The sequence below is a fragment of the Protopterus annectens genome, chromosome 11.part0 (genome assembly GCF_019279795.1).
Source record: "Protopterus annectens isolate FY-2018-M chromosome 11.part0, PAN1.0, whole genome shotgun sequence".
NCBI lineage: Eukaryota > Metazoa > Chordata > Ceratodontiformes > Protopteridae > Protopterus > Protopterus annectens.
In genome coordinates this window covers 1,182,408,237-1,182,427,210 of record NC_056745.1, presented here as the reverse complement: position 1 = coordinate 1,182,427,210, position 18,974 = coordinate 1,182,408,237, and the positions used below count along the sequence as shown (strand labels likewise).

Here is an 18,974-nt window from a genome sequence, read left to right as displayed (position 1 = left end):
GGTATATGAACCACAGAGATGGAAGCACCAGTCTATGGTTCAATGCCAGATAAGCACAACTTCCATATTCAGGGCTAAGACATAACAGGCAGTGCCCTGGACTCTTGATTGGTGGAGGTAGAACCTGATTTCTAGGACAGGACAACACTCCCTCCAACATCTAGTAGCCTACTGTGAGCTACGTAGTCCACTAGCAAAGCATCAGCTATCAAGATCCACAAAGGGATTGGCTCTAGGAAGGAGATATCCATCAACAGTTTGCTGAGGATAAGATATCACTCCATGGCTCAAGAGCAATGGTCCAACACCAGCAAGATGTCTGTGGCCAAGTGGTGGCTACGAATGAACTAACATTTTCTATTCCACTGCAAGATACTATTCTTAGGTATAAAAGTGGCACCTGTAGCTGCTATAAAGTTCAACTCTTACAACAGCATTCAAGCCTCGACCCTGTACTGTACTCTCACCCAGACTGCTGAGGCTAAAATGGCAGGAAAGGCAACAACGTGCCCAACTTTAAATAAATGAAGGACTTCCTCTGGACAGCAATCGGACATGATTTCTTTACTGTGAAGTCGCTAGGGGCTGCATCCATAGAAGGGATCACTTCAGAGCCATCTGCAATGAGTCCCAAGACAGGGACAGGAAAAAAACAATCATTCAGATAAAGGAACACCAAAGACACCACCCCTCTCCCCTTGCAAGACTTCAGCCAGGCTAGCCAACATGTTGAAGCCTCTGGGTGCTAAGGAAACTAAAATGACAGCAGCAGTCTGTACTGAAGAGTTACCCACCCACACTGAACCAGAAGAGTCTTTTATGTGGCTGCAGATAGAAATGTGCTAAGAGGTACTCACAGTATGTAGTGGTGATGCTGCCTAGGAAGCCACCAATAGGAAAAACAATTTCCTACAGGGTAACCATCTGGAACTGAAAGCACCAAGCATACTATCTGGTGTTAATGAGGTCCAGAAATACATAAATGTCCTGCATTCCCTTCATGACCAATAACAGCCATGAAGCAGAACTTCTTGTCCTGCCCTCATTCTGTACTGGGACAATTTCTATGTCTCCTTTGAAAACCAAGACCAAAACCTGCTGTGGTTCTCCATGTCAGGGGAGTCCACATCCTGGCTGATGATAATGTAATCAGAAGAGGAACTATGGCATGATACTTCCTCATATATTAAGCAGGTTTCTTCATCTTCTAGAGTTGATTAGATCCAATACAAAAAGACAAACAATGCGGGGAAGTGGGAGTCATCCAGGCACTCCATAAAGGTGAGGTACTGCTTCCTCTTCAAGAGATCACTGACCAAGTCCTGAACAGCCTATCCACAACCAAGGAGGTTTCCAGAAACTTGTTTCTGAAATTTTCCCTCAGGGTACACACGAAAGGCTGTAACCATTAGCAATGCATCTGCACAGTCAAAAGCAAGCACATCAAATGGCATCTCAAAGAAGAGGTTGATGACAAGAACTCAAGAGTCTTTCCTTGATTTCAGATTAGGAAAGATACTACAGCTTCTCCAGTGCTTCCTGTATCTGGTACGTGGAATAAGGATAGGTCACATGAATACCTCTGTGCACTAATCCATGATGTGGCACATGAGTAACATCATATACTGCCACATGTCTTTAAAGCTCTAGGCTCTGTGTGGCTGCAAGGTGGCCAAATGTTGTGGTCTCTGGCACCTCTGTAGGAGCAGAGATAAGACAGTTGTCAACAGTGGGATAATTGATGACAGGATGTGCCGACTTTAGAGGGGCTTGTAAAGGGCATTAGTCTTTTTGGGGAAAAGGGGGATGAATAAAGATACCTACAGGCTGACCTGATGTGTTCACTGGTAGCAGATGTCAGAAAAGAATGACCCCAAAGATCCTTAGGCTTCTTCTCCCAAAACTATACAAGTTGTGGCTAGAGGGAGAGAATTAAGGGCAAAAAGCTAGTCTGAAGTATGCAGCCTGACAGCATCCCCAAAGGAAGAGTCATTCTGAGGAGGACAGAAAGGTGGGTGGGGGGGTTGGCTAGTCTCAGAATGTCTGAAAAAGCAAAATCATCAAAATCCTCCACTTCTAACTAAGATCCAGAATGGGAGGGAAAACCATAGCTAAAATTACCTGTGAGCAGGTATCCACAAACATGCAGCCTCACATCTCTATAATCTACACTAGGCACTCGTGGAGTTCACAGTAGCACAAAGCGATGACAACACCAAGGCCACTAAAACATCTTTCAAGATAACAATCAAGAATAATATGTCCATCTGACAAATTAAAACAAAATGATCTTGAAACAAGGACTTTATTTCTGTCAACCACATTATTAAAATTTCCTATGGAACTTTGTATGGACTCTGTGCCCCAAAGAAAACTATTAGGCTTGATATCAAAGCTACAGTATACCCTCCCTGTGATTATCTTTACCTCATCTTACCACTGTCTTCAAAGTTTACAATCCCACAATACCAACTGCCTACAGACAACAATAACATCTGTAGCTTCTTTGGTCTTCAATGAATGGGAATTTGTCTTGACATGGTTAAGGTTTTACTGTTTCATAAAGAGAAATCAAGTTAACAGATTGATCTAAAAACAAAGCTTGTTCCAATGTGTATATTCCTCCTTTCTAATGTTCCCTGGTTGATTAATTCATGCACCACTAGTTCAGTGACAGATATATTAATGAGCAGTGAATGACTAACTGGAAGAAAATAATAAACAAGTAACTTAACAAATGTAGAGAGACTGTCAATGCCCAGTAAGCAATAGTAGTGAACAGAAACAAACCATCACCTTAGTCTAGGCAGCCAATCATGGTCATCTTGCCCAACGATCCCCAAACATATTCTAAGGGATATAATTTAGTCCTTCATTCAGTGGCACCTGCTTTATCCTATACAGGATCACCACAGAATCCATCTTGACAGTGGGCTGGAGAACAAATTCTGGAGGGGAAGCATGTACATGATCACACCTAAAGAAAATTTACAGGTTTGCAAATTCACCTAACAGCATGTCTTTCAGATACATAAGGAAAGTGAAGTATACAAAAATGTAGACATTCAAACTCCATGTGATGAAAGAAGGCACTGCCAGCCATGCCAGGAGAAGTGAGGCAGTAGGTGTGAGACATATGCCAGCACTGCTAGCTGGAATTTTGTAAAAAATTATATGTTATGTGTGTATAAAAGTGATTTGTACAGATGCTTGCGTTGAAAAATATATTTTTAAAGCTGCTTGTGTTAATGTATCAACAGTATGCCCTGCTGGAAAGAAAAGAAATGTACATGCATTACTGTAACTGTTTAAATGTGTATGTTTTAACAGACGATACTGAAGAAGTGTTAATCTCAAACTTTAAAATTGATTTGAAATTAAATTACTTTATGGGTTTAGCCATAAAGATGTTATCCCATACTTTTCAATGGAGCCAGAGACTCTATGTCTATGCTACAGAATAGTTTGCAGCTCCTGCAGGATGAGTGGAATGGTTTTACTGTTTTATGCCTTCCAGATGCTTTAATAAAACTTAGCTAAAAGTCTAGTGTGTACTGTAACACATTGAGTGCTAAACCCTAGCAGCTTCTAGTGATGGGGGATAGTGCGGGAAACAGAGCTAGATGGCCAGATGTATGTTATGTCATTCTGTAAGCCAGACATTAGTAGCAGAGTGCTCTCTCAGTATTCGGTATTGGATCTGACAACAAGGACCACTCACCCACTCCATCTTGTCTTGTGCTAGTTAGTGACCAGGGATAGTAATTCTCCAAATCAGTTAGGAAAAATATAGTGAGAACAGTTATGTATTGTTTTCCTGTAACTGTGTGAATCTTTCCAGCTGTATTATTTTTAATATTCCCTGCAAATGAAACTTTGGTATTTACTGTAAATAGATATTTAGTATTTTCATGTTCTTTTATTATTTACTATTAAATATATTTAAACTTCTCATTGTAGCTGGTCCTTTTAGAAAGATATTTAAGTTTTGGGAGTATTTGCATATATTTATTTGGTGATAACTGCGGCCACTCCTGAAGCCTTGCTGTTTGGTCAGCATTACCATTTGTATTAATACTGACTTCACTCAGTATAACTGGGTACTCTTGTAAGAGCCTTTGGAAGCTGGCTTTGTAGTGCCTGGTGGCAGTGATAACTACCTTATAGTTTGGGCAGAAGGGGGCATAGCTAGTAAACCTCTGTCAGCATTTCCCAGGTGTGTGTGTGTGTGTGTGTGTGTGTGTGTGTGTGTGTGTGTGTGTGTGTGTGTGTGTGTGTGCGTGTGTGTGTGCGTGTGTGTGTGCGTGTGTGTGTGTGTGTGTATGCGTGTGTGTGTGTGTGTGTGTGTGCAAATCAAATCTCAAAGTGTGTATGTGTCAGCTACTTGGGCAAGGACATGAAGCACTGGTTTCAGATAGAGTGGTGGAGGACTTGGCTTGGGCACTTGGTTGAGGACTTAAATCCGAAGCTGTGCCAATGGGGAGCCTTATTAGGGACCTGGAGAGAGACAGAGAAATCCATACCCCAGGCTGTGTTTCCTGTGTGCTCTTAAGGGAAATTGTGCTTGATGCAGAGAGGTCTGCATCTGGAACTACTGAGTGTAGCCATTTGTATTCGAAATGAATGTCCTTCTCCCGTGTCAGTGATGAAGAAATTACTCCCCCAGACTGGGGACGTCACATTACACACAGAAATCTCCCCAGCCAACAACCATAGCAGATGACCAACAAGTTGTGCCACCAGTCCTCTTGATAACTGTTCTACTACATCACTCATGTTTCATTACGGTATTTATCAATAAAGTTCAGATTCTTAGAAGCAGCCTTATGATAAATACTTGGCAGGGAATGTAAGAAATTTAAATAAACTTATATATCCTTAAAGGTCTACTATGTCTCACTGAAACTAACCACTTTCAAACTACACTGCTTGGCTGCAACTGCACAAATGCAACACCTCTCTGGTACACAAAGCATTTTACCAAATCTACTCATCGATTTTCCTACAGTTACACAAGAGCCAGCAAGAATCGTGATAAGCATTCCCCCCACACCACACTTATGTTCAAACCCAGCAGTTGTAGCAACTCAAGAGTTAAAAACAATAAAAAAAAATTCTTGTGATCTTGTAATACTGCAAAATAAGTCATTTCAAGCAGAAACATCATTTCTGCGTGGAGTCCTACAACTAACAAACAATAAAACACTGCAGGAATGTTGCCTGAGCAACTAAAATAATGAATGTGTTCTTGGCAAATTAACGAAGCCCCAGGTTTGATACAAAGCTGATCTAACAAAAATCATACCCAATTTTAAACACTTAAAAAAGAAACTTCTGATAATAAAAATGAATATGCAGATAAAAAGCTACATAAAAAATCATCACTCATTTTAAAAGTAGAACTTTTACCTAGAAATCTCCTGCTAACCTACTCTTGGAATTGTGTTCCCTCAAACTGTAAGCTTCCACCTGGCAGTGTTTTCCATTCATAATCACTTTGTCTGTAACGGTCAAATGATCTCCAGACAGGGATCCTATTTTTCTAACATTTATAAGCTTTTCACGAGGTTAACCTCCACGAAAAAAATTATATATTTATAAATCCACAAAATAAAAATATCCTCCAACAGAGTAACCATACAGAAATAAATCAGGGGATGATTCTGAAAATTACAGTCTGTGGTCAGTTACTAGAGCCACAGAGACTACTGCTGAAACTGATAACATATATTTTTGTGAAACAGACAGTACAGCTGATAAAAAAAATCAGCTGATAGTACTGTAAAAGCTGTTTTTGAGTGAAACCTTGGAATAGTGGGTTTGGGACACTACCCCTTTGCTCACTGTAATGAAATCTTGGAGTTGTTATATACAATCAGCAGGGGATGTGGGGAGAGGGAAAATTTTTTTCTCAATATTTTTACTTTCAAATATTACATGTTGATGGCTGATGTTATGATATTTTGATGAAATATCATAAATACACACACCCATGCCCACACACATACGTACACACCCAGACACAGATTTTTAATCAGCTGTTGATAGCCCAGACTACAGACTGCTGTTTGTTGATATGCTGTATAGGGGTTTGGCTGACTAGGAGTTAAATAATGGTAATACTATGCAGTATGCAGGGGCTCAGTACTTGGACTCTACTTGATTGGCATTTACATCTTTGACATCCCCACTATCCATGTTTTTTGCCTGTATACAGATTACCTTGAGCATGTCCTCCCCGTAGTTGTGTGGGCGTTTGAAAGACATGCGTAGATGGGCGTGGCTTCGTTGAACGTCGAGCTGGCACCTTGGCGTTTGTGAAAATCTACTGCCAATCATTAGTGGACCGGAGTTCCGCTGTGGCGACCCCTAACCTGGAAAAGCCGAAAGACAACAACAACAACAGATTACCTTGAATTAGGCAAGCATGCTAAAGTGAGGACTCTGCAAAACTACAGACTTGATTAATGTGCTTACGTTATAACAAAAGACGTCTGGCCCAAAATAAAGCTGCATAACGATTATAGAATAAGACATCAGGTAACAGAGGAGGTTAGTATCCTTAAAGATTACAGGTGATGAAAACCATTTATGTACGTCTTAACTACTAAAGTGGAATATGGCCAGTGTCTGTGATTCTCATTTAAAAATCATGTAACAGGACTGGAAAATATTCACAGATTGTTAAAATATTTCAACATACGGAAAACACATCTTATGAAAGTGAGGAATGGGCTGACCAGGTTCAAGAATAAAAATTACATTTTTTATAGTGTTAAAAATATAGGACCTGGAGAGATTACAAGGAACAAACAGCCCAAGCCTGAAACATTTAATGGTGACTGAAAACTTCGCCACCAAGTGGCCACTGGGGCAAAATCATACAGCACATTAGATATATACATGGTCTGCCAATGAAGAGTCCTTTTCCATTTTGTGCATGCAAAACAATGTAGGAAAATGACAAGTTTTTAAGATGTAGTAATTCATAAAAGCCAATGCATTACTTTTATCACAAAGACGTAATATTAAAAAGCAAAAAGTCAGACTTAAGTACAGAATTTCAAAATTGTACATAGGGTTCTATGCTGCAGGATACAGAAATATACAATGTAATACTTATCTAACACATAGGAAAGTTATGTTAATCTAAATATAAAGAAATTTAAAAACATGAGTTGTATATTAAAAACAAAAAGTCTTGCAAAAAACAAAGGAAATTAGTTTACAAAAAGCTATGTCTAAAAGTAGTTCGGATCATGGTCCAATCTTCATTATGATGTAGGTATCACCATACGTTAGTTATTGTAAACAGACTCTTTCTAAAAAAACAAATTTGCTTACCACATGGTGATTTGTAGGGGTGGGGGGGTCTATGTTCATTCATCGAAAAAAAATTACAGCAAACGGCTAACAGCAAAAGTTTAACTTACTAAAAAAGTTTAAAGGGAAAAATAATTCATCGAATGCCCATAACTGGCCAACATTGCGAACATTCCCAAACAAGGTGGAGGGCTCTGCTACCCATGCCCCCCACAACTATATATAGTAACTCCAAGATCGCACTACAGTGGGGAACAGGCCAAATTAAAAAAACAGGTTTCCTTCGCTTACCTTATGCATCGTTGTACTTCCTTGTTGTGGGCCAACTATGGCCATTAAGTTAATTATTTTTCACTGTTAAGCATGTTCAGTACGTTAAACGTTTACTTTTTAACATTCCATCATTAGCTGTTTGCTGTAATTTTTTTCGATGCACGAACATGGACCCTTTACGGGGGGTTAAGAAGACAAGTATAGAAAATATAACACACATCAAATATCTAACTGTTCCATAAGTGGTTTTATATATAAATATATAAAGCTTTCAAACTACATTGCAAAGCTTTGTTTTCAACACCAAAGTAATTCCAGAATAATAAAATAGAACACAAACATACCAGTCCATATTCTTCAAGATCTCCCCTGCCTTCCTCGAGAGTGATATAACCTCCACTTGATGTTGTGTGTAATGACAGGCGACCCTTTTTTGATCTTTTGTTTGGATCTGCAACTGGATCTTTGAAGACATTTACCTGAAAAGTACGTAATTTTACATTTCAAAAGGTGTGATTAATCTAACTGCAAATTACATAAATGCATATAATACATAAAACAGCTGTAAAAATTACATTACTGAGCACAACAGACCACTAGAAACAGAGACAATGGTTGGCTCAAAAGTTAAGTTCTTGGTAACCTGTCACTTTATGAACTGTTAAATCTTCAGATAACTTGTCATTAGTCTATCATTTCATGCAGCTATATATCACCCAGAGATAACCAAAGTGCCATTTTGAAAACCAATTAACCTTATTCATGAAAATTAACTTTAAATATGTTTATGTAGCAAAACATTAACAGTCAGGAAAATACAAAGACATACAACAAACACAGCAACAACATTAAAAGCACAGTGTTCATACAGTTCAGTAGAGTAGTATTACACAAACTGCAAATGCATGCAAAAAATAAGCAATACCATGGTTGTACTCCATCATTTGACTAGGAAGAGGACTCTCTGATTGGCAGAAGAGATGATCTAAACCATAGAACCTATCAAAAGTTTTCCCTCATTTTTTCAATATTACCATGTTCGGCAAAGGAACATGTCCATAACGGTGCACAACACAAATACCTTTCTGTAAGGGATGGCATCTTCACTGCTAAAGCAAAATATTCTAATATATACATGCATAATTTACAGGAAACTCCCAACAACCAAGGTTGGCTAGATGGGGGTGCTAGCTCACAGAGGGGATGTTAAGGTCTTTAATGTTAAAGCTATCATATTTATTCTGATACATACCAAGTATCCTAAATGGGAACCCACCTTAATGAATACAGTGGGTTAGATGAATCCCATGCAGAAAGTCATGAGACTGAGGAGGGGAGGACTGAACTAAAACAAATCTCCGAACACTGTGTGTTAAAGAATTGCATATTTCGCATGCATCTCGCTGATAAAATCACAGTCGACAATAATCCTTGCAAAAGGGAAGCACAGCAGAACAAAAGCTGCAGTGTCAGTGCCTGCAATATGGCATTCGTCAACAAACTCTGGAGGCAGCTACTCCTGAAGACAAGCACTTTGACCCTCACTAAAGAATAATACATGATGCACCAGTGGCAAAGGGAATGCAAATGTCAATCCACCAAGAAAAGTCAACTTGTCAGCAATGACCCCATTATATCCTACCCTAAGGTGTTAAGGACCTTCTCGCTTTCCCTATGAAGAAAACAGACACAAAGCCAATACCAGCTTCTAAGTAGAAGTAGGATCAAGGTAGTGGGACCCAAAGCCAGAAAAGAAAATACTAGGAATGTAGTATAGCCTAAGGACAATTTTCAATAGTGCTAGACCTGCAGGCCAAAAGATAGACAGGGGAGCCTGCTGAACATGAAGTCCAAGTCCAAGATCCCCTAGTGGAAGACATTCTTCATGTCAGACACAAAGGATTGACAAATGGAACAGGTCTTGTGGTTGTGTTTCATGCCTAGATGGAAGATACATTGGGTATGAAGATCTTTGTATGGGATTTGCCTACAGCACTCACACTTTCCCCTCCAAGCTGACATCTAGTACAGACACAGCAAAATGATATAGGTAAGTAAAGGGACATTTACCAATGTGGCACTTGCCTGTTTTTTTTTTTTTCTTAAGAAGCTGCGGTACCAACCACCAAACAACTATCAGTCCAATGGATATACGCGGCCTCGGTTCATTTTGACGAAAAGATGGGCTGGGGATCTATGCTCATACGTCTGCCTACACATCTCTACACTTTCAAGCTGTGGTCACATGCCAGACATACAACCCAGGAAAGGTTAACCTTTGGTACCCTGGCTGGACATCAGTGGTGATAATCCATTTGTTTGGAATACTGCAACAGTGATCTCAGTCAGGACAAATACTTGATCAGTCAGAGCTGGGCCTCACTCGTGCCCTTAACTGAAAACAATAAGCAGAAAACTATCTTGAAATTAGTTTAGGGAAAATGAGGCCCAACCACACAGGTTTTCAAAACATCAAAGATTCCTGTAACTGGCTGACCAGTTTACTAGGACATCATACAGTACTAGACGTTGATATTGCGAAACATTTCAGGCTTTCCAGCAGCCCCAGCCACCAAGCAGAGGTCCTGAGCCAGACCTTGAGGTGCAGCTAGCTGTCATCCAGATAATGATCAATAACCAATATGGGGGGGGGGGGGGATTGCACCAACTAAGGACTAAAAGCCAAAATCCATACCCTACCCAAACATTACTAAAGACAAAGAAAAGTTTAATCTTCATCAATGTACTCCACAATGACATGAAGACTCAGTAGTCAAAGTCAAAGTAAACTTTGTCATTCAGAATCACACAAATACACAAACTGAATGAAATTCCATATCTCCAGACTCAAATGTGTACGTATCACATAGACTTAATGCAGCAAGGCATAAATACATATATAACTACTTACTATATACGGATTCACCATGTAATTTCGAAATACTGAAATCCCGAATTTCAGTATTTCGAAATTACACAGCCGAACACACAAAACACAGAAACCCTACAACCGCAAAATTCAAAATCCTGACGGTACACTACAGATACAGCACACACAAACACATACACACAACTTCCCCCCCAACTCAAATATAATATCCTACACTATGCCCCCCACACCCCCTACTTCTATATACCAACTCCGAGATTGCACAATCAGACACACACAGGTAACTCACTCCCACACATTGTACACACCCTTGCGCGCGCACACATCACAGTCAAAACACACACTGACATACACTAAAGCCCCTAACCAACACACATACACATAAATACATAGCCAAACTCACATCTTACCATTCACACACAACACCAGAAGCACAAATTCAAATTCTCCGTACTTCGGGATTTTGAATTTCGCACTTCTGGTTTATCGGTATTTCAAGACTTCGCTATTTTAATTTCGAAATAATGAAATTCGTGATTTCAGTATTTCAAAATTAAATAGGGAACCCCTATACACCATAATGGTCTAGACAGATAATCCTAATATTACAGATAAATTAAACTCACTTTAACATTTATTATACAGTGATCTCTTTGCTTGCTTGAGTATTGCACAGTGCTGAGGTAAGACACTGCATTGAAGGCTTACATTGAGTATTGCCCAGAATGAGACTGCCTGCAGTAAGACTAATGTAAAAGTATACAAGAATACTCTGTGTATAATATGGGGTATACAGCTTTCTAAAGGAACTAGCATGTCATGTCCTGTGTTTTACAGAGTTATTTTTTTTTAAAAAAATGCATACTTTATTGCTAAATCAGAACATTAACAAACCATAATAAATAACATAAAATAAAAACATATAACATACATGGACAAACATAATAATTAGCTGTGAATTGAGAGAAAAGTTGAATGGTTATGAATGTCAGATAATGATCTGATATAAAAGATGTCTATAATGTCCATTTCTCTAAAGCGGACTCTAAAACAGGATCAGTTGCACACAGTCCCATTACAGCAATTTAATTCATCAAGTTAGATAAACACACAAATGTTGATAGGCTTTTGTTTTCCACCCTTTGGCAATATACATTAAAGTACAGTTGTGTACACTTAACATAAAGGTAGATGTTCGAGTGTATTCACTGTTGCAGTCATTACATTTGGGTAATCTGCTGGCAGGTTGCCCTCAGTCAGCCTGATTAACAAAGTCTTGGGTCCTGCATCAGTTGCTGTCCCTTCTTCCATGACATCAGGTCATCAGGGGTATAAAACATGCAGCTGACGCCATTACATCAGTTTTTCTTGCCCCAGATGTCAGGTGCCCCCCAAATGGGGAGCAAATAAAATTAAGAACACAAAACTATACCTCCAGCCAAAAGCAAATACACCAAAAAGTCTTTTAAGCATAGTAAAAGAAAGAAGAGGTACAGTCAGAGAAAAACAGGGGGCTGGAGGGAGGGTAACCAGGACTGCAACAGTGAATACACTTGAAAATCTACATTTATGGTAAGTGTACACAACTGTACTATGTTCTTCGTGTTTCACTGTTGCAGTCATTACATTTGGGTAGATTTCCAAAGCTATGGTTGGAGGGAGGAATTTATACAGCATTAGGACCAGCTATAAGGCCCTGCAAGACAGCAGTGGCAAAGCCAGCTCTGGATTTAGAGAAAACTGGTAAATGATAATGATTGGTGAAAGTATGTACAGAACTCCAGGTAGCAGCTTCTAGAATATCCCTGGTAGGAACACCTCTGAGAAAGACTGCAGAAGTAGATGCAGCCCTGGTGGAGTGAGATCTGATCCCCCAGGGGATAGGTTTTCCATGGTGCTTATTGCAGAAATGAATGCAATGACTTATCCATTTAGAAATGGTTTATTTTGAAATAGCCTTCCCCTCTGCCCCAGTGGCAAATGCTACTAGCAATTGTTCAGATTTTCTTTGAAATTTAGTTCTGTCCAAGTAAAGTCCAAGTTGTCTGTGCACATCCAAGGAATGCAGAATCTGTTCCCCTTTGTTCTGTGGACTGGGAAAGAAGGTTGGCAAATCAATGGACTGATTAAGAGCCACACTGGAAACCACCTTGGGCATGAAGGATGGATTGGTCCTCAGAGATACCCTGCCCGCATGAAAGATGATGAAAGGCTCCACTGCCATAAGGGCCTGTAATTCAGATATCCTTCTAGTTGAAGTGATTGCTAAAAAGAAGGCTGTTTTCCAAGAAAGAAATTTTAAGTCTGCAGTAGCAGCTGGCACGAAAGGAGGTAGAGTGAGTTTCTACAAAACAAAGTTAAGGTCCCAGGCAGGGGTAGGAGCTCTCCTAGGTGGTCTCAAGTTCTTTGCCCCTCTGAGATACTGCTTCAGCAGGGGATGAGAAAAGAGGGGTGGTTCTGTGTTACAGTGAGCTGAAATAGCTGAAGCGTGGATTTTAATAGAGGAAAAAGACAGGCCCTTGTGATGCATCTCAGTTAAGTATTGCAAAATCTGAGGTAAATTGGGCGCTGCTGTGCTCATCCCTAAAGATTGGTTCCAGGCACAGAATCTTTTCCATTTGTCAATATAAGATTTTCTAGTACTAGGTCTTCTCGCCTCCAAGATGAAATCCATCACAGGTTTGCTGAGGGATGCTAAGGGTGAATTTAAGTGATTAGCCAGTCTGCAAGGTTCAATGTTGGAAGCTGAGGATGCAGAATTTGGTTCTTCTGCTGAGACAGCAAGAAAGGTGTCTGAGGCAGGTGCCATGGAGATATTTGTGACACATTGCGCAGGAGTGGGTACCAGTGTTGGCGTGGCCAGTCTGGAGCTATCAAAATCATTCTTGGTTTGTCCTGTTTGACCTTTAGCAGAACTTTGGAGGGCAGAGGCAGAGGGGGAAAGGCGTAGACTGATAGGTTTTCCAGCTGAAGGACAGAGCATCCACTTTCCAGACTTTTTTGTGGGGAGTTCTTGTGCAAAACTTGTCCAACTGGTAGTTCTGGGGGGAGGCAAACAGATGTATGTCTGGGCTCCCCCATTTGCTTGTCAACATGTTGAAAATCTGTGGTTCCAGTTTCCACTCGTGTGGGTCCATGAGTTTTCTGTTTAGTCCGTTTGCCAGTGTATTAAATTTTCCTGGCAGGAATTGAGCTTGTAAATGCACTTGGTAGCTCAAGGCTGTGTTCCACAATGCTATGGCTAGTCTGCAGAGGGACTAGGAATGTGTACCCCCCTGCTTGTTTCTGTACCACATAACTGTGGTGTTGTCCATCTACTATTAGCTGTCCTGGAAAAATGTAGTCCTTGAAGGCTGTCAGAGCATTCTGTACAGCTAACATTTCTTTTTGATTGATATGTAGGTGCATTTGATTTGCTTCCATTTGCCCTGAATGAACTTCCCTGCCAGGTGAGCCCCCATGCATAGTCTGATGTATCTGTAGTTAGGGTTTGGGCGGCAGGGGGTAGTGTGAATGGCAGTCCCTTGTTTTGGTGGCAGGCCTCTGCCCACCATAGGAACTCCAGGCATAGGCAAGGTATGACAGGAATCATTGTTTCCAGGCAGTGACGATGTTAACTCCATAGACTTTTAAAGTACCACTGTAGTTTCCTCATATGCAGTCTTGCATATGGAATTAGAAGAATGCAGGAGGCCATGAACCCCAAGGCTTGCAGTATTTGCCTTGCAGATAGCAGGGTTTTTGTGGCCACTTGGTTACCAAATGAATTTGCTTCTCTGGAGTGAGGAAAGCCATCTGGACAGTTGTATTCAAGCTTGCACCCAGGAATGTATACTGTTGAGAGGGTACCAGTTGTGATTTATTTTCGTTTATGGTGTACCCCAGACAAGTCAGAACCTTTTTTACAAATGCCAGATGATTTAGAAGAATGCCCTGGTTTTCTGCCTGAATTAGACAATCGTCCAGGTATGGATATATCTGAATATTTCTTTGCCTGCAAAATGCAATTACTGGAGTCAGGCACTTTGTGAATACCCTGGGGGCGTAGACAAGCCAAAGGGCAGTGCAGAGAACTGATAATGCAAGTAGCCTGCTTTGAAGTGTAGGTATCTTCTGTAAGATTACCTGACTGAGATGTGCAGGTAAGTTGCCAACCAGGCATCTTTGCCTAGCATAGGAAGTAACTGGTGAAGAGTCATCATCTTGGATTTTGGAATGTCCAGAAAGGTGTTATTCTACAGGTCCAGAATTGGACGCCATGATTTGTCTTTTCTGGGTACTTTGAAAAGTCTGGAATGGAAACCTTGTCCCTTTTCCTCTTCTGGTACCGGTTGAATAGCCCCCGTGTTTAAGAGGGAAAGCACTTGTGTTTGAGCATCTGCACGCTGATTTGGGGGCAGGTCTGGCCACCCGTTTGGTGTTGGCAACGTGTGGAAATGAAATCTGTATCCCTGGGATACTATATTTAAAACCCATTTGTCCTGGGTTATGCGTTCCCAGTTTTTTGCATAAAGAGCAATCTTTCCCCCCAAAGGGGTGGCTTAAGTGCTTGGTAATTTTAAAGGAAAGTCATTGAGACTGTTTACCATAGGGAGGTGTCTTGTTATTTCCAGGTTTGGAAGTGGAGGCCCCCATTGCTTAGTTCTGAGTGTCCCCTGGGACTGAAACCTGGTGTTTTTGGTGTGTCTGGGTTTGGCTTGACAGAATCTGGAAGGAGCTGGAAAGGACCAATTCTTAGTAGACCAGTGCCTACTAAATCTTGGAGGTTGCACTTGTAAGAAATCTTTTACAGTTTGCATAGATTTAGCTTTATCTTCCATCTTTTTTAGAACTTCTTCAACCTTATTGCCAAACAGGCAATCCTGGTTTAAAGGAGCATCCAACAATTTTGCTTTAACGTGATCAGGCAGAGATTGCTCCTTAAGCCGAGCATGCCTTCTAAGCACAGACCCAATAACAGCAGCCCTGAAGGAGGCCTCTAAAGAATCAAAGCCACATTGCAAAGTATATTTTCCAACTTGTTCAGCAGAATGCAATAAATCCTGTTAATCTTTATTTTCCACACAGTCAGAAATCATCATCATTTTTTGTTTAAGCAGTCCAATAATATGCTGTTGATATTTTAACATATGAATTTGGTAGTTTAAAACCCTGATTGCCAAGGTTGCAGAAGTATAAACCTTTTTACCCCATCTATCCAGCACCCTGGAGTCTCTATCAGAAGGGGAAGGATTTTTAGCAGTAGAAGCCTTAATGCCCTTGGGCCCCTGAGAAATGGTTTCTGGATCTGCAATAGGATTTTTGAAAAGGAACTTTGGGACTCAGGAACCCTGTAGTATCTGTCAGGTTTACTAGGAGCTGGAGGCAGGGAATCAGGGGCCATACTGGATTCCGAAAACACATCATCAACAATGTCTAGTACAGGAGGTATAGCCAAAGGCCTATGCTGAGGTAGAAGAAGGAAATCCCTAAGCCTCTTTTTTGAATCAGAAAATCCTGACTTTCACAGTGGAAATGCTCCCTTAAGGTATGTAAAGTTTCCCCAAAATAAAAATCCTCAGGGGGGGAAGCAGAGGGAATGGAAACCTCTGCATCAGAATCCTCATAAGTAGGTATGGACAAATCCAGATCATTAGAAGAGTCAGAAGAAACAGAGTCCTGATCAGAAGATTCACAGTCAAGCACAGCCCTAGGCCTCTTAGAAGTGGGGGGGGGGGGGTTAACTACCCCTGATTAGAGTAATTAGATCTTCAGCCATTTTGATCATTTGTTTTTTAGGCATTGGGGCCTGAACATCGTTTTTTTAGACAGATTGAGATTTAGGCCTTAAAATTGAAGGTGGAGTCAGTTTAATATGCAAGACTGTAGGCCTGAATACACCCTCAGAAGCCGGTGCCTGCACAGCGGCTCTGGACCCATCCAAGGTAGAGACATCCACGGGTTCCATAGGTGAAGCATCTTGTGGCATACCAGACTCCGAATGGGTCTCAGTAGAGGTCTGCGGATCAGAAGTAGTGGGTATCAGGGGCTGCGAAAGCACCTCACTGAGTACCGGTGAACTGGTGACTGGCTAAGGAGAAGCATCGTCGGCAGTTTTGGACCTCGACGGCAAGTATCTGTCTTTATCTTTCAGTTTTTTCGGAATGCCGGTAGTCGGACAGCTAACCGACGACATTTCTGGATAATTAATCCAAGAACCGAAATATTTAGAGGCAAAAATGTACCAACGACAGATAGTGCGCTGATTAAATAAAACAGAAAACCGACAGCAAGGTACGTCGTGGTCAGGGCCTAGGCAAGGAATACAATGCAAATGAAAATCTTTATGAGGTATTTGCTTTCCACAAGTAATGCAATTATTAACTTTTACTGACATCAGTAAGGAGCAAGAAAAAGTTTCCCCAACGGGGCACTTAGCATTAAGTTGAAAACTTCGGTTCTGAAACTCGAAAATGGAAATTTCAGGAGTCGGCCGACCGGCACTTGCGAACTGCTTCTGCTTCGGGCACCGCACAGAAAGAAAGACTGATGTAATGGCATCGGCTGCATGTTTTATACCCCTGATGACCTGATGTCATGAAGAAGGGACAGCAACCGATGCAGGACCCAAGACTTTGTTAATCAGGCCAACTGAGGGCAACCTGCCAGCAGAATATCCAAATGTAATGACTGCAACAGTGAAACACGAAGAACATCAACAAAATCCGCAATCTAGTGTAGGTAAAAACCAAAGGCAAGCATGGGTGGTCCAACAAGAAAACACCTTTAGTGATTATCATCATTTTGGCCAAATATGATCACATAAACCTTGCAGTATGTGTTGAAAACCATGCAAAACAGGACAATCCCCAAATACGTGCGTCCGTTTCCACACAGAACTAGAGATGCACCTCCAAGATATAAAAGGAGTATTAGAGTACATCCTACGACCTGCGGTAGTGGTGCTGCTGTAGCGTTGTCGCCTCACAGCAAGACGCTGTCCTATTCGATTCTTAGCTACAGCGTCTTCTGTGTGGAGGCATGCGTGAATGGGCGTGCCTTCGTTGAAGGTTGTGCATCAGGGCTGGTAACTCGGCACATAAAAATCCACTACCAAACATTAGTGGACCGGAGTTCCGCTGTGGCGACCCCTAACCGGGATAAGCTGAAAGACACAACAATTAGAGTACATCCTACAAATTTTAGTAAAAGTATTTGAACTGGCATTTCCAGCCAAAGCACCCAAACTTTCGGGATCAAGTTGCATCTGTATGAGAAGCTGATACTTTGGACCATAGCTCTCTGTCTATCTGAATATTCAGTTCTCTCTCCCCCACATAAGTCTGTACTTGTCTACTATTGCTTGCCTTATGGGAGATCACTAGCTTGTACAAAATAATCACGGTCTCTTTTGTGCTAGCACCATGTCTTCTGAAATCAACTGACCATATGACCAACCTTGGCCAACTCAATCTTTTTTGTTGTTTTTAAGTTTACCTATGCTAGTACTCATTAAACTTTGTCATAAGTTTTGAATAGGTCATCATTTCTTGGGTATAAATCCCTGAACTCCTCCCAGAATATACTAGAAACATAATTGTACAAGTGATCCCAGAATCATAAATTCTGACATTCTTCTAGTTTCTTAAACATTTATCCAGATTTCCCAATAAGAAGAATTTCCAATAAAAACATATAGCATAGGATCAATTTCAAAGTACCAGTATTAGTAAATCCCTTCTGTCCTAAAGTAATTAAGGAGCTCAAAACCTTAGGATATATTCCAAGTTGTGTTTCTTTTTTTGTTATTTTTTTTTTTTAAGTATACAATTGGGCAACCGAAATAATGGGCAAATACCTTTCACTGAACAGCTTATTTGTCCTTATTTCTAAATTCTCCAAAGGTCTTAAGCCAGACAGCCAATGCATAATTTTCTAACTCAGATAGTCCTAAGCTGCCTCTGGGAAAGGGGAAAGGGAAAAGGGGAGATGCTGCCATTGTACACCAGGCTAATCCCAAGCTCAAATAAAATCCCCAAGATATGGCTTCAATTTAATACAAAATTGTGATGGGGTAAATGTAAACCTTTTAAGTCATATGGTATCATAGGGGGTCTATATTAGAACACCAAACTTTCAAAATTTCAAGTGTTCTAATATCAAACCCTATCAATCGAAAATTTAAAACATCGAACATACAGAACAGTAAATTTTTTCCTAGGGAAAAAATTTGCTGTTCCAAAACACATACACACAACACAAGCACAACAAACAAATAGCAATTCACACACATACACCTAAACTCTTACACCTAACCCTACACTAAACTATACATACACTACTAAACTATCCACTTACCTTAACCCAAACCCTAAGGTCCGTCACTATCGCAAAGTCACCTCACCCGCGCCCTAACCCTAACTCACCTTACCCGCCCTAACCCTAATGTCCACACAATCGCACACTTGCCTGACCCCGACCTGTTACTTTCCACTACAGCGCTGAAAAT

General features: G+C 40.7%; 1 protein-coding gene across 1 annotated transcript in view; it reads right to left on the bottom strand.

Moving 5' to 3' along the window:
* Positions 1-18,974, bottom strand: part of NAMPT (nicotinamide phosphoribosyltransferase) — a gene marked incomplete in the record, with an annotated part of 586,193 nt that overhangs the window by 13,072 nt on the left and 554,147 nt on the right. Inside the window, 1 exon segment of the mRNA XM_044088535.1 lies at positions 7,941-8,075. Within this exon segment, the coding sequence (XP_043944470.1) occupies positions 7,941-8,075 (135 nt within the window).